Below are 15419 nucleotides of genomic sequence, written 5' to 3'. Positions count from 1 at the left end.
CCACTGAAAGCTTATCTCAGGAGAAAATACCAGATCAGAAAAACCCAAGATTATCTAACCTCACTATATTCTGCAGATGAGAAGAAAATTGTAGTATGTAGACATGTCCTTAAAAATTATATTTGCTGAGCCAAAATTCATAATGAATGCATCTCAGAAATCATGTCTTGGTAAAACTGCATTGTGAATTAGTTTATGCTACATACATCAGTGTAATTTGCAGAGCACAGGTGTTACTTGAGAAAAAGAGGAAATACCCAGAAACATTCATTTGGCCGCATTCTGGACCAATCACAGCTTCCACATAGTTCCCTGTAATTGACGTTATAGAGAGCACATTGCAATGATCCATAGAGAAGATACACCATAGCATGAGTAACTGTAAGAATATTCTCCCATTCAAGAAAATAATGCAGCTAGCACCTCAGATGGATTTATTTATTTATTAAATTTCTATGATTCCCATTTCACAGTTCAAGTGGACACAATGCTCCATCCCATTCTCACTATGCACAAACACAGTCTCTGTGCTGAACCCAGATCCATCTGAAAAGGATCCTGATAAGTCACTTCGTTCAGAGCCTTCTAACATTACCATACCATCGCTTTCTCCCAAAAGGATATGATGCAACAGTGAGCAGGAGGCATACAATATCATTGCTTTCTTTAAGACTGGTGGGATAGCCCTCTAACTCAAGGATGAATTCACCATTTGCATCCAGCCAGTAGTTAACTCCTAGGATTCCTTGGCCAAGAAATACCAGGAAGTGATAGCACTAACATTACCAAGGACCTTGTCCACTTTCTCAAGATTCTTGCTTAAACATAAATATGGCAACCCCCTCCCCAATCAATTCCACAGGACCTGTCCAGTCAGTGTTCAACTCTAAACCAATTGGGATGATTATATTCTCACAAAATGTGGTTTTTCTCACAGCGGTACTTAAGATGTTCTTTAACTATCTCTAATAATTTTTTGTAGCTCTCGGAGCGTTCTTTAACTTTCAACAGTAAGGCCAACAAAAATCACTATTTTGGAATCTGAAATATAGAAAAGCTAGAATGTTATATGAATAGTAAGATTTATACAGCTTTAAAAAAAGAACTTTCTCGGCATTTCAAAGAGCAAACAATAAAAAATATTCCAGTCTCTAGCCTTCTCTGCACTGTTAAATTTAGCAACATTTTGACCATTAATAAAATTGGCGTTATAATCTGGATCATATTCATTTAAAAATTGTGATAAGATATTTGAAAAATGAAACTTTCAAAATGTCTTATAATTAATATTAATTTAATTATTTTCTGTCCATGTTTTACACAGGAAGCCCATCTCACCTAAGTATAGGAGAACAGCAAGATATGGTCCACGACCCCTATGAATTTCTTCAATCTCCAGAATCTACAAATGCCAATAATTAATCTCAGATACACCGTACATATTAACTGTCTAACAGTTAATAGAATCCTATGAAACAGTACGCATTTCAACCCCAACCTTCAGATAAGAATTAATGTTTAGTAGCATGTATACATTTTACTTGGTTAAAAAATGTCATGGTATTTGTACCATCAAGAAACTGTATTTTAGCAGTATGTGCAATGGACCTGAAGGAGTTACAAATTATGTACTTGTTTAATTTTATAAAAAATGGCTAACCAGCTGTTTATCATGCTTTTAATTGTTAGGCATACTTGGTGTACAAGTGTGGCTATATAGAAAATTTGTTAGGATAAATTTATTTCAATTGTAATACAAGTTTTAGAAATAGAATAGTTTTCGTATTTTCCCTCCTGTCAGTTTTTCATTGTCAAGATGGCTTGATGAAAAGAAAGTTATTGAGTCTTCATTGGGAATGAAAAACAAAGTTCTTTTTAGAACTTTTTAAAATTAAGTGTTTGAAATTTGATATGAATGATTGAATGATTTTTAGAATCATTCGGAAACCACAATAATACATTCATTAACATATTCCAAATATTAATAAATGTGTACTTGTATTCTGAAATTTCCAGTTGATAATTTGTCAGCTAGTTCGTAATTTGTCATCTTGAATTAATTATGATGCGCTATATATGCACCAGTTTAAGATTGTAGTTTTAAGATTCCTATAGTAGGGGTCGCAAACGTGTGACCTAAGAGCTGCATGCAGGTTGCTGAATTCTTTTGTATAGCCTGCATTAACTCATCATGAAGCATTGTTTGCTTCTCCGCTCTTTTTTTTGTCCTGGAAGGCCCCAGCTTTCTACCATTATCCTGCTTTGCAGGGTTTCTTTCTGCAGGTTGAGACAGCATTTTTGTAAGATTAACTCTCATGTGCAGCTATGATGGCACTGGTGATGATTCTAGATATTGGTTAGGGTAATCACATGGAGAGCCAGAGAGTGCATGTCAATGCAGTGTGTTTGTCCACAGAACAACATAGTGGCTGAGGTATGCAACAATATGCAGGTTAAATGGGGAAGATCAAAATGCATCAGCTTCATTTTCTCTTGCTACAAGAACTCATGACTAAACAATCTTTTACTGTTTTACAATAAGTAGCAAATTTCTGCTTCTGTAAAGATGAGTAATATTTTAATTTAATTTTAATAATTATTAATATATTTCATTTATTATTTAATAATGCATTTTAATATTTGTTGTCTTTCTTCCTTTTTAAATATGTGGCCTAAACTCAGTGCATTTTATATAAGATACTCCTCATATTCATTTTGTTTGCGATCCTTCCCTTAGAATACAGATAATGCTTTTTTATTGACATTAATTAGGACAGAGATTCTGTTTGCTAATCAATACTGGTATAACACAATATCAAGTAACTGCTAAGTTACGATGGCAGTTCCAGCAATTCCATTTGCCCTTGTTAAGCAAATTCAAATTCAATCATCACTGCAATTCCTATTAAATCATTGCTTTTTGCAACTTTCTTCCTGTTTCTCCATTGACTCTTTGTTCAATGAATCAGAAAAGAGCTGGAAAGGACCTTGGAGGTCTTCATGTCAAACCCTCTGTTCAAACAGGAGACTCTATACCATTTCATACAGGTGATTGTCCAGTCTTTTCTAAAAACCTCCAGTGATGAAGCATCTACAACTTCTGACGGCAAGCTGTTCCATTGGTTAATTATCCTCACTGTTTCTCCATAATTCCAAGTTGCTTCTTTGGTTGATTAGTTTCCATCCATTGTTTCTTGTCTTGCCTTTTCTGCTTTGGAAAATAAGTTGACCCCCCTCTTCTTTGTAGCAGCCCTTCAAATACTGGAATACTGCTATCATGTCCCCCCAGTCCTTCTTTTCTCTAGACTAGCCATACTCAATTCCTGTAACAATTCTTCATAATTTTTGTCTTAATCATCTTAGTTGTTCTTCTTTGCACTTTTTCCAAAGTCTCTACATCTTTTTAATAATGTGTTGACCAAAACTGGGTGCAGTATTCCAGGTGTGGTCTTACTAACAATTTATAAAGTTGTACTAATAGTTCATGTGATTTTGATTCTATGCCTCTGTTTATACAACCAAGGATTGTATTAGCTTTCTTGGCTCCTGCACACACTGCTGACTGATGTCCAAGTGATTGTTCACTAGGACTCCAAGGTCCCTTTCACAGTTAATGTTTTTGAGCCAGGTTTTGCCTAATCTGTACTTGTATTTTTGGGTTTTCCTGCCTAGGTGTTGGAACCTGGCACTGAAGGTTGCCAATAGTAATTGTGACTGTTGAGATGCTGTGATGTGTAATTGCATTCTGATTGCTAAGCATCTGAATTACAATCTCATGCCCTCAGGGGCCAATCATAAGTACCCCTTACGTATTTAGTACTGTCATAATTTTAGACAATCACTGAATAAGGAGTACTTGTATGAATAAGGAGTACTTGTATGAAATATGAAATATACGTATGAAATATTGTAAAATAAGGAGTACTTTTATGAAATATGAAATATACGTATGAAATATTGTAAAATAAGGAGTACTTTTATGAAGTTTTCACTCGGGCTGTAAATGTTTAGGACAGATGTGTTTACTTATTAACAGTGTGGGATTGGACACCCTATAAATTCATTGAATTCATGGCAGACTTTGTTGGAGTTTCAGGGTTTCATGTTGGACAAGAGATCATTGGGATAGAATTGAGTTGCTGAATTTTTAAGAGGTGAGAGAAATTGGAATAAGGGAGCAGGCCTGATCATTCCAATGGTATGGTGAGAACTTTGTATTTGGTAAGCCTCTTGGAGTCATTTAAAATATGTTGGACAGCCATATAAATTGTCTTAAAAAAATAAAAAAAATTAAGGGCAGTTCCTCTCTCCAGCACATGGCTTCCATCTTCAATACTAGCATTTGGATCCGTAATGACTTCGTATTTCTGCTGTTGTTTTTTAGTGTCAGATTGGTGTGTAATAATATTGCCCTCATCCATGAATTCATGAGGGCAGCATGCTAACCTAGCATGCCTTACTGTATTTCTTTGGGCCCAGAGGAGTCTTCTCTTGGAAATGTGCCCTTTCAGGTTTGGAGTTCTGAAACAGTTGAGTCTGTGCAGGGGAGAAAGGGAAGTCATTTTAATCTTTGAGTCAGACAGGCTTTCAGAGACTCCGCTTCAAAGATAATTAAATGTGGATAGTGTCATTGAAGTTGGGATTAAGAAAACAATTGGGATTGCTTTGGTGTACTGCCATACCTACTGCTTGGTAGCATCCTGCCTGAGTTGCTATATTCTGTTGCCAAGTTGGCAATAGATAAAATAATAATATTGGTCTTATTAACTTACTGATACTATTGACAGTACTCTTCTGAGCCAGCTCTGTGGGCTGGGATTTGGACACTTTTTTACATATAATATTCTCCCATACCATTTACACATAACATCTATACTTGACACACAAGCATGCAAACTTGCTTTTATGTCATAGGATATTTTATGATCATCACTGGTTCCGCATAGACTGACTATAAAAATTTCATGGCAAACTCAGAAGTTTTGATTCCCCAGTTCTTTAACCCTCAGCACAAAGATTTGCTTACACAATTAGCTAATGGCAGTGAAGAGTTAGAAATCATATATATCAAGAGCTACACCCTGAGGAACACAGAAATCATGTTCCAGGGTTTAAATCTTAGGCTTTCCCATCTTTTCAAGTCAATAATTGTCTTAAGTGGTAAAAGACATACAGGTATGACTCAAATAGATTAGAACCTTTATTGCAAGCAAGAATAAAGCATGATGTCTATAGAGATTCTCAGTCATCCAGGTCATGGTTTTTTCAGATGTGCTTTTTCAAGAGGCAACTGGACTTTCTTGTTTTTCTTTGAAGATGTTTCACTTCTCACCCAAGAAGCTTCTCACACAAAGAAGACACAAACTGAGCAATGTGATATATGCAGTACAGTGTAGTGAGACATGTGCTGTTCTGTATATTGGGAAAACAAAACAACCACTTCATAAACACATGGCTCAATAGAGGAGAACAAACTCATCACAGCAAGATTCAGCAACCCTTCTGAACACTACTCAGCTGAACCTGAAACTTCCAGACTCTTGAGTTGCTGAGATAGTTCCCCACCACTCATTTGAATTCCTGATTTGTCATACTGTGTCATTTGTTTGCTGCCCCTCTGTTGGGTTCTTGTGCTGCTGGGCTGGGTCATTGGTTCACCATCCTTCAGCTAGGCTCCCAGGTGGGCTCCTGGATTGGTTTGCTGATTCATTGCTCCTCATCTCTGCCTCTCAGTTGGGTTCCTAAGCTGCTGGGCTGGGTTACTTGTCTGCTGTGTTGGGCTGCCTAACTGAGTTGCTGGTTTGCCATCTCTCAGCTGGCCTCCTGCTGCCTTGAATCTCCGGTCTCCTGGACTGCCAAGCTGGGTTGATGGTTCACCAGGCAGCCTCTCACTTTGACTGCCACTAACTGCCTTGAATCTCCAAGTCTCCAGCTGCCTCAAATTTCTAAGCTGCTGAGCAGGGTCACTTGATAGCCTCTCAGGTGGGCCACTACAAGCTTCTTCTCAGCGTGCAGCAAATCAGTTTGCCATTGTTTTGCTGTTATTTTCCACCTCCCCAAACTTTTCTTCTTCTTTTCCCTTCTCCCATCTCTTTTTATCTTCCTGATCCCTTTTCTCATAGAGAATTACAGAGATGGAAGGGATCTAGGAGGTCTTCAAGTCCAACCCCTGCTTAGGCAGGAAACCCTATATCATTTCAGACAAATGGTTGTCCAATCTCTTCTTTAAAACTTCCAGTGTTGGAGCATTCACAACTTTTGGAGGCAAGTTGTTCCATTGATTAATTGTTCTAATTGTCAGGAAATTTCTTCTTGGTTCTAAGTTGTTTCTCTCCTTGACTAGTTTCCATCCATTGCTTCTTGTCCTGCCCTCAGGTACTTTGAAAAATGACTGTCTCTTCTTTGTGGCAACCCCTGAGATATTGGACCCCCTGAGATATTGAAACACTGCTATCTTATCATCCCTAGTCCTTCTTTTCATTAAACTAAACATACCCAATTCCAGCAACCATTCTTTATGTTTTTGCCTTCAGTCCCCTAATTACCTTTGCTGCTCTTCTCTGCACTCTTTCTAGAGTCTCAACATTTTTTTACATTGTGGCAATCAAAACTGGATGCAGTATTCCAAGTGTGGCCTTACCAAGGCATTATAAAGTGGTATTAACACTTCACCTGATCTTGATTCTACCCTCTGTTAATGCAGCCTAGAACTGTGTTGTCTTTTTTTGGCAGCTCTAGCATACTGCTGGCTCATATTTAAATGATTGCCCACTAGGACTCCAAGTTACTACTATTGAGTGAGGTACCACGTATACTGTACCTGTATATTTTGTTTTTCTTGCCTGTGCATTTTATTAGATAGTGCCCAATGTTCAGGTTTGTCAAGATCCTTCTCTATCTTAAGCCTATCTTTTGGAGTGTTGGTTATTCCTGCCAGGTTGGTGTTGTCTTCAAATTTGATGAGTTACCCATCTATCCCTTTATCAAATCATTGATGAAGATGTTGAAGACTACTGGGTCTAAAATAGTGGCTTGGAGTTCCCCACTGCATATTTCTTTCCATGTAGATGTAATTCCGTTGAGGACTACACACTGAGTGCAGATGCCCAGCCAGTTATGAATCCATCTGGTGATGCTGTCTAACCCACATTTTTCTATCTTATAACGTAGTAGGTTATGCTGTACTTTATGAAATGCCTTACTGATGTCCATGTAAATTATATCCACAGCATTCCTCTAGTCCAATAACTTTGTCACTTTGTCAAAGAATGCAATAAGATGTATATGCATGATCTGTTTTTGAAAAACCCATGTTGGCTTTTGGTTATTATTTTGTTTGACTCTTAAGTGTTTGCTAATCCATTGCTTGATTATTTTTTCCAGACACTTCCCAGGTATTGTGGTCAGGCTGATAGATCTGTAGTTTCCTGGATCTATTTTTTTTCTCTTTGGAAGATGGAAACTACTTCAGCTCTTTTCCAGTCCTCTAGCAATTTCCCGTCTACCTTCTCTCTATCTTCCTGCTCTCTTTTCTTCTCTTTCCTCATACCTTTCCTTCTTAGTTTAATAACTTTTTCTCACGGTGCTTCAATAATACCTCCTCCATTGCTGCCATCTCAGAACAAATCTTCAAAAACATTGTAGGACCTTTGAGGTAGAGTGAATATGTCATATTACAATTTACCATAATGCAGGAAAGATAACTGAATAACGTCAGATTAGTCTTTTAAACTTTAAAAGAGCTAGCTTCAATAAACTAAGATAGAAAGGATTCCATTGATGAAATTTTTAAGAAGGAAAAACAGTGCAGGATGCTTGGATGCTCTGAAAAACAAGATAATAAAGAGCACACAATAACAATACCACAGAGAAAGAAAAATAAAAGAATCCAAAGAATCCATCCTGGTCTCAACAATGCTCCAATTTCATTTGTCTCAGGGTCTTCTACTTGAGCAGGGGGTTGGACTAGAAGTCCTCCAAGCTCCCTTCCAATTCTGTTATTCTGTTGCATAGAGTTCTTTGACAAAATGAAGGACAAAAAGGACAAGCATAAAAGTGGAACAAGGGGCATATAACTAGAGCAAGCTGCCAGAAAAAAAGCCCAAATGTGCAATGATCAAGTCAGAATGGCTAAAACTCAGAATGAACTATTAAATGCCAAAATAACAACAACAAAGTTTCTTTCAATATGTAAGGAACAAGAAAAATGTCAAGGAAAAGATCAATCTACTAATGGAAAATGATAGCAAGAAGGTGACAGGCAGCAGGGAGAAAGCCGAATTGCTTAACTCCTTCTTTGCATTTGTCTTCACCCAAAAGGGAAAGAAAATAGCTCTACCTATCAAAAGCAGCATGATTGGAAAAGGTCAGTTTACATTCCAATTCCAATTTACAATTCCAATTTCCAGTTTACAATTTACATTCCAATTCCAAAGAAAGGCAATACCAAAGAATGGTCAAATTATTGCACTATTTCACTCATTTCACATGCTAGTAAAGTTATGCTTAAAATCCTACAAGCTGGCTTCAGCAGTATGTGGATCGAGAACTACCAGAAGTACAGGCGGGATTTCGAAGAGGCAGAGGAACTAGAGATCAAACTGCCAACATGCACTGGATCATGGAGAAAGCTAGGGAGTTCCAGAAAAACATCTGCTTCTGTTTCATTCATTATGTTAAAACATTAAGTGTGGATCACAACAAATTGTGGCAAGTTCTCAAAAAGATGAGAATACCAGACCATCTTATTTGTCTCTTGAGAAACCTATATATGGGTCAAGAAGCAACAGTGAGAACTGGACATGAAACCACTGATTGATTCAAAATTGGGAAAGGAGTCCAGCAAGGCTGTATACTGTTGGCCTGCCTATTTAACTTATATGCAGAGCACTTCATAAGAAAGGCAGAGATAATGAATCAAAAATTGGAATTAAGATTGCAGAGAGAAATAACAACTTCAGATATGTAAATGATACTATTCTAATGGCAGAAAGTGAAGAGGAACTAAAAAGCTTCTTGATGCGGGTGAAGACGGACAGTGCAAAAGTTGGCTTGAAACTCAACATTAAGAAAACTAAGATCATGGGATCCCGCCCTCTCAATTCCTGGCAAATAGATGGAGAAGAAATGGAGGTAGTGACAGATTTTATTTTCCTGGGTTCCAAGACCATCGCAGATGGGAACTGGAGCCAAAAATTAAAAGACGCTTGCTCCTGGGGAGGAAAGCTATGGCAAATCTAGATAGCTTACTAAAAAGCAGAGACATCACCCTGCTAACAAAAGTGTGTATAGTCAAGGCTATGGTTTTCCCAGTTGTAATGTATGGCTGTGAAAGTTGGACCATAAGAAAGGCTGAGGCCTTTGAACTCTGATGCTGGAGAAGATTCCTACGAGTCCCTTGGACTGCAAGGCAAACGAACAAGTCAGTCCTATAGGAGATCAATCCTGACTGCTCTTTAGAAGGCCAGATCCTGAAGATGAAACTCAAATACTTTGGCCATCTAATGAGAAGAGCCTAATGGTGGAAAAGATTGAGGGCAAAAGAAGAATGGGACAACAGAGAATGAGGTGGCTGGCTGGAGTCACTAAAGCAGTAGGCATGAGCTTAAATGGATTCCGGGGGATGGTAGAGGACAAGCAGGCCTAGAGGAATGTTGTCCATGAGTTCACAATGAGTTGGACATGACTTCGAAACTAACAACAACGAATCAAAAGCAGCACAATAAAAGACAGAACAGGAATGCAGATAAAAATAGGCAAGGAATTAATAAGAACATCTATGTGTTTTGGAGAAGTTCAAATCTCCAGGACCAAATGATTTATCTCCCAGGGAATTGTAGGAGTTGGCAGATAGGATTTCAGAACTACTTAATGAAATCTTTCAGAACTCCTGAAGCACCAGAGAACTGTCAGAGGACTGGAAAAGAGCTAATGTAGTTCTTCAAAAAGGGTAAAAAAGGTGGATGTAGGAAATTATCCCCTTGACATCAATACCTGAGAAAATCCTGGAAAAGTTAATCAAGCAGTGGATTTGTGAACATCTAGAAATGGACAAGGTGATTACTGGAAGCAGCATGGATTTATTAAAAATAGGTCATGCTAGAAAAACTTTATTGCTTTCTTTGATAAAGTGACTAATAAGTCGGTGAAATGCTGTAGATATAGTATAATATGACATCGTACCAACAGCAGATGGATTTGCTATTGGCTGACCAACTGCTCTCGGCATGTAGTCCTTAGATCTGTATCTGTGTGGAGGAAGCATGCAGTGGGCTGCCTCCAGAAACTTTCTTGGGCCTGGTGCTTTTTAACATTTTCATAAGTCACTTCCAGTAAAAAGATAGCCAACTGACAACACACCCAGAAAAGGACCCCTGAAGGACTTTTCCCCTGAACTGTAGATTTTCAACATACCAACAGAAGGAACTAGCATTCCTTTAGTTTACATGATTCTCCTGGGTTAGGGAAAGTCCTAGAATTATCCCATAAGTTCCTCCAATACAGCAAAGGTCTGTAAGTAGTTTAAGGAGCCAGAATGGGACAATTCTTCATGGCCATATGACGTCTGGCGACGCCCAGGGGAAGGGCCTTCTCTGTGGGGACTCCCACCCTCTGGAATGAACTGCCCCCAGGACTTCGTCAGCTTCCGGACCTTCGGACCTTCCGCCGCGAGCTTAAAACATACCTATTTAATTGCGCAGGACTGAGTTAGTTTTTAGTTTGTGGGTTTTAACTTGGGTTTTAATTTTTTATATTTTTAATTATTAGGCTTTTGAATAAGTTTTTTAATTGTTTTTAGAATTGTATTTATTGCTTTTAAATGCCTGTAAACCGCCCTGAGTCCTTTGGGAGATAGGGCGGTATATAAATATAAACAATAAAATAAATAAATAAATAAATTACCCATTTTACCCCAGATTTTCTATTATGGCTGACCCATCACAGCCTATTGTCAACGGCTGGTCCTCCACCGGTGATATATTACCACCACAACTTCTCCGCTGCTTCTCCGAGGTTGCTAATTGTGGCTGTGGCACAATTGTGGCTGTGGCATCGTGACCCAAATCTTCACAGCCAATTCCCTCCCACATCTGGGATGAAATAGTTAGAGTCATGTAGCCATGAAGAAATGTCCAAGACCCTTCTGGAGCTGTGCGTCAAAGCAGGAGATGTGCAGACAGCTTCGGGGTGGGAGTGGGGGGGCTACAATCAGTTCATTATTGAAGAAGCAGCCATTTTGGAATTTAGTTTTCAAATGGACAATAAGTTGTGCCTTTCATTTCTTAATCATTTTTAAAGCGTATTAATCTTTATTAAGCTAAAAGCCTGTTTTTTAGTCTCAGTCTGTTATTTCCTTTTGAAGATCTGTGCCATTTTGGGGGTTTCTTCGTTGTTAAACAGCAAGGAAGAAGGCTGCTGAATAAGGAAGTGTGGAGTATCTTTTTTAAAAGAAAGTTTGATGGAGAAATATAAGACAGAAAGTTGTAGCTCTAGTTTAATTTTGTAGCTTGGTCTGCTTTGCTGTGGGTGGCTTAAACTTTCCAATTTTTATTAATCCTGATTGGCCAGCAATTCTTTAGTGACCTACAAAAAAGCTACTCTTTGACTAAAGAGGAAGTTAAGACTGAGGAGCAAATTATTAGAGATGTATTTTAAAAATCTTTAAATAAAATCCATCAGTTCATAGATCCGCTATGCTTCAAGGATGTTAAAAAAATCTTCTCAAACTACTTGAGATGCAGATATGGGTGGAAAGTTACAAAATCACTGAGGCAATTTCATAAATACCTAACAAAGCAGAGGATCAATTGCAATTTTAAAATATAAACCTGACACCAATTTTTATTATTATGGTTTAAATATACCTTAAAACCTCCCAACACAATTGAAAGAAGAGTCCAAGAAAATATGCAACTTTTAAAAGAACAAGTTTGGGACTTTTTTCCTCAAGGACAATATCAAAGTTGAGAAATCCTTGAGAAAAAGAGAAGCTTATAACTGCTTAACAAACATTCCAGAGGAAAAAAAGATTTTATTCCATGAAGACAAGCTGGAAAGCGTACTTAAGAGTCAATTGGAATTAGGATGGATTTTTTTTGGTCTGATATTTGTAATTGACAGAAAGTCTTAATCTAAAGTTTGAAAATGTATTTGTTCTTTCATATATAATGCTTAACTAATTCATAAAGTTGTAAAATATTATTGAAAGTGTATTTGAAAGTATGTTAAGAGAAAGTTAAAGAAAAAGATGTATTAGCTTAAAGAAAACTTTAGAGTTTTAAAAAGGATGTATACAAGAAGAAAAAATATTCTATGAGGGTACTTGGAGGGAGTGATATAAATGTAATGAGTTAATTGGAGTTAGTTAGAATTTGATTGAAAGTGAACTTTAAAGTATATATGTTAAGAAGAAGCTAAAAAATGTATTGGAATGTTTTGATTTTAGAAATGTTTGGTGCTTTAAAATGGATGAAAAAAAAATTTCCTTTAAAATTAAAAGAATCTGAAAGAATACAGTGAATTCTGTTAATATAAATGGTGATAGCTTATAAAAAATATTAAGTGCAAATAGAAATACATACTATTTCTACAGCTAGGAAAATAAACCAGAAATGATTAAATTGATTGTTTTATTCAAAGAGAATATTTAATTATGTTTTTTTATTTGAATGTCCCATTTGGATTTTGGGCTTGTGATGAAAAAAATGAAACGTTGACTTTGGCTTTGCTGATTAGATAAATTTGTTGTTATAGAAATGGCTAGTGATATATACTAATGTGTAAATGTAAAAAAATGAGGTTGTAATGTTATCTTGTACTGTGTTAAAAAGAGTTGGAAGTCAACACTTTTTTCTTTCTGCCTTTGTACCTCATATTTCCCCCCACTTCCCTTAATTTCCTATTTTTTAGTTTTCTTTGTATTTTATACATTGATAAAACAATAAAAGTCATGAGATAAAAACATCTTCTGTTCAAATACATAAGAAGCTGTGAGTGGCTCAAATTAGTGATGGTTCAAGTGTGGGTTTGCCTTTAATCTGAAAAGATTAGTTTGGGGCAAACTTATGCTGGCTCCTTTGAACTGAAGCATATGATCTTTGGCAGTATTTATCAATATGACAAAATGACTTGATTATATTTTACAATGCCTTAGATGTTTAGGTTAATTTTCTTCATCTTATATAATTCCGCCCTGAGTCCTTCGGGAGAAGGGCGGTATAAAAATCAAATAAATAAATAAAATAAATAAATTCATTTCTCAAAGAAATGTATACAATCCTAATTAAATTACGGTTTGGAGAATCAATGTCCCTGTGCCAAAAATAGTGGGAATTTGAGATGTTTTTAAGTTCTATACAAATACAGTTTCATATACTAGTTTTTTCTGATATATCTGTGAAGGATTACTATTTTGTAATGGATCTGATAGAAATAGAATAATATTGGCTGCTTTCACTTTCACAGACCTGAAAAGTTAAATAGCTCCAGAAAACAATAAAAAGAATTCCACCCTTGGGAAAAAACATTTTCATAAATGATCTAGATTAGAGGATATAAGAGGTCTCATCAAATTTGTGGACAGAATAAAGCTGGGAGTATTGCCAACAATTTGGAACATAGCCTCAAGTTTCAGAAAGATCTTGACAGACTTGAGCTTTGGACCCTATCCAACCAGATGCAGTTCAGTGATGAGAAAAATAAGGCCTTACACTTAGGCAGGAAAAACTAAATGCATAGATATAAAATATGAGGCACTTGGCTCAAGTGCAGTAACTCAGAGAGAGTTTACAGTTGTATCCTGATGCATCATTGATGGTGCATCACCACTTAAATTTTAGTTAGCAGTGTGCTGCAGCTGCCAAAAAGCCAACACGGTTCTAGGTTGCATCAACAGTGGGAAATCTAACTGGCAAAATCTAGGATGGCAGCTCTGGTGCTCTTCAAGGAAAAGAAAGATGGATTTTTAAGATTATGCATGGATTTTGGGGGGATTAATGGGATCTCTATGGAAAACCTGTACCCCCTTCCCTTATGAAGGACATCCTGGGATACCAGGCCAAGGAAAGGGTGTTCACCAAGCTGGACTTGAGAGAACCGCACTACAGAGTGAGAATTAAAGAGGCAATGAGTGGAAAACAGCTTTCAAATGTCCCTTAAGGAGTTATCAATTCTGGGTGATGCCTTTCGGGCTGCAAGGAATACCTGCAGTATTCATGCAACTAATAAACAAAGTACTGCATGACAACTTGTATAAGGGGGTGCTGGTGTACCTGATTGACATCCTCATTTATTCTGATACACTGGAAGGTCACGTAAAATTAGTGTGGGAAGTGCTAACAAAACTATTGAAAGCCAGCTCTACACTAAACTAAGAACAGTGGTGGTGCAGTGGTTAGAATGCAGTACTGAAGAGTAATTCACTGTTCACTCCAGGAATTCAATTCTGAGCAACTCAAGGTTGACTCTGCCTTTCATTCTTCTGAGGTCGGTAACATGACCTCTTGTAAACCGCTTGTCAATGCCGAACTTAACCTGGCAGAAGTCATTCTCTGGTTCAACATTTCCACTGTATGGGAAGGGGGAGTTTGGAATGTATTACTAGACACAACACTGAGCTTTAGAAGCCCGCCAATTAACCTAATTGGCCATTGTGATTGACACTGGAGGAAAGAGGTCATTGCTGGTGTCTATCCAAATGTGACTTCCAAACTATCCAAATGTGACTTCCACAAAACCAGTTTGGATTACTTGGGGTACCACATGTCTAGTGGGGGGAAGGAGATGGACCCTGAAAAAGTGATCTGGATCAGAAGCCAACTACAGAATTTCTTGGGCTTTGCCAATTTCTACCACCAATTTATCCCCTCATTCTCACAGATAGCCCTGCTTATCGCTAAATTATTAAAAATTGGCAGTTTTTTTCTTGAAACATTAGAAACACACTCCTGGGCTAGCATGGAGCTTCTCCCCAATGGTAGTGGTTGCACCTCTTCTCAATGGGGCACTGGCATCTCAGGCATTTGGTGGGGTTGGTTCTTATGCACAACATGCTCCCAGTACTCCATCAGGTCAAGTGCCACATTTGTGGCTAACTGGTACTAAAACCGAAGGTCATGGTGCACCCCGCAGGACACACAGTTGTGATATAGCTTTTTGTTCAGCCCCTCCTGAACAAAAGATCAGCGGGTAGACCAGCATATACTTGGGCCAATCTCTCAGGTGAACCACCAGGCTATGAAAATTTTGGATGTATTCTGCCACCATCTGCTTGCCTGCCACATGAACCAGATGTAGGTTTCTGCATGCCAGGCTGCTGTGGGGTCTTCAAATCTGTCTTGCAATATCTGCATGAAATGGACATTGGTCCTACCTGAATGTCCTTTCTCTGTTGGCGGGACCAGCAGCCAGGCATGGGGAGT

The 15419-nt window shown here is 37.7% G+C and overlaps 1 protein-coding gene across 6 annotated transcripts in view; it reads left to right on the top strand.

Annotated features, from left to right (window-relative positions):
• BRD9 (bromodomain containing 9) overlaps positions 1-12961 on the top strand; it is an 84736-nt gene extending 71775 nt beyond the window's left edge. For all 6 annotated transcript variants that reach the window (XM_058180784.1, XM_058180783.1, XM_058180786.1 and 3 more), the window contains one exon: positions 1325-12961. In XM_058180784.1, coding sequence (XP_058036767.1) covers positions 1325-1422 — 98 coding nt within the window. In that variant the 3' untranslated portion in view covers positions 1423-12961. The remainder of the gene's footprint in view (positions 1-1324) is intronic.
• The last annotated feature ends 2458 nt before the right edge of the window (positions 12962-15419 follow it).

The sequence above is a fragment of the Ahaetulla prasina genome, chromosome 4, assembly GCF_028640845.1.
Source record: "Ahaetulla prasina isolate Xishuangbanna chromosome 4, ASM2864084v1, whole genome shotgun sequence".
Classification (NCBI taxonomy): domain Eukaryota; kingdom Metazoa; phylum Chordata; class Lepidosauria; order Squamata; family Colubridae; genus Ahaetulla; species Ahaetulla prasina.
Note: the sequence above shows the minus strand (reverse complement) of the source record. Positions and strands in the feature narration are given on the sequence as shown.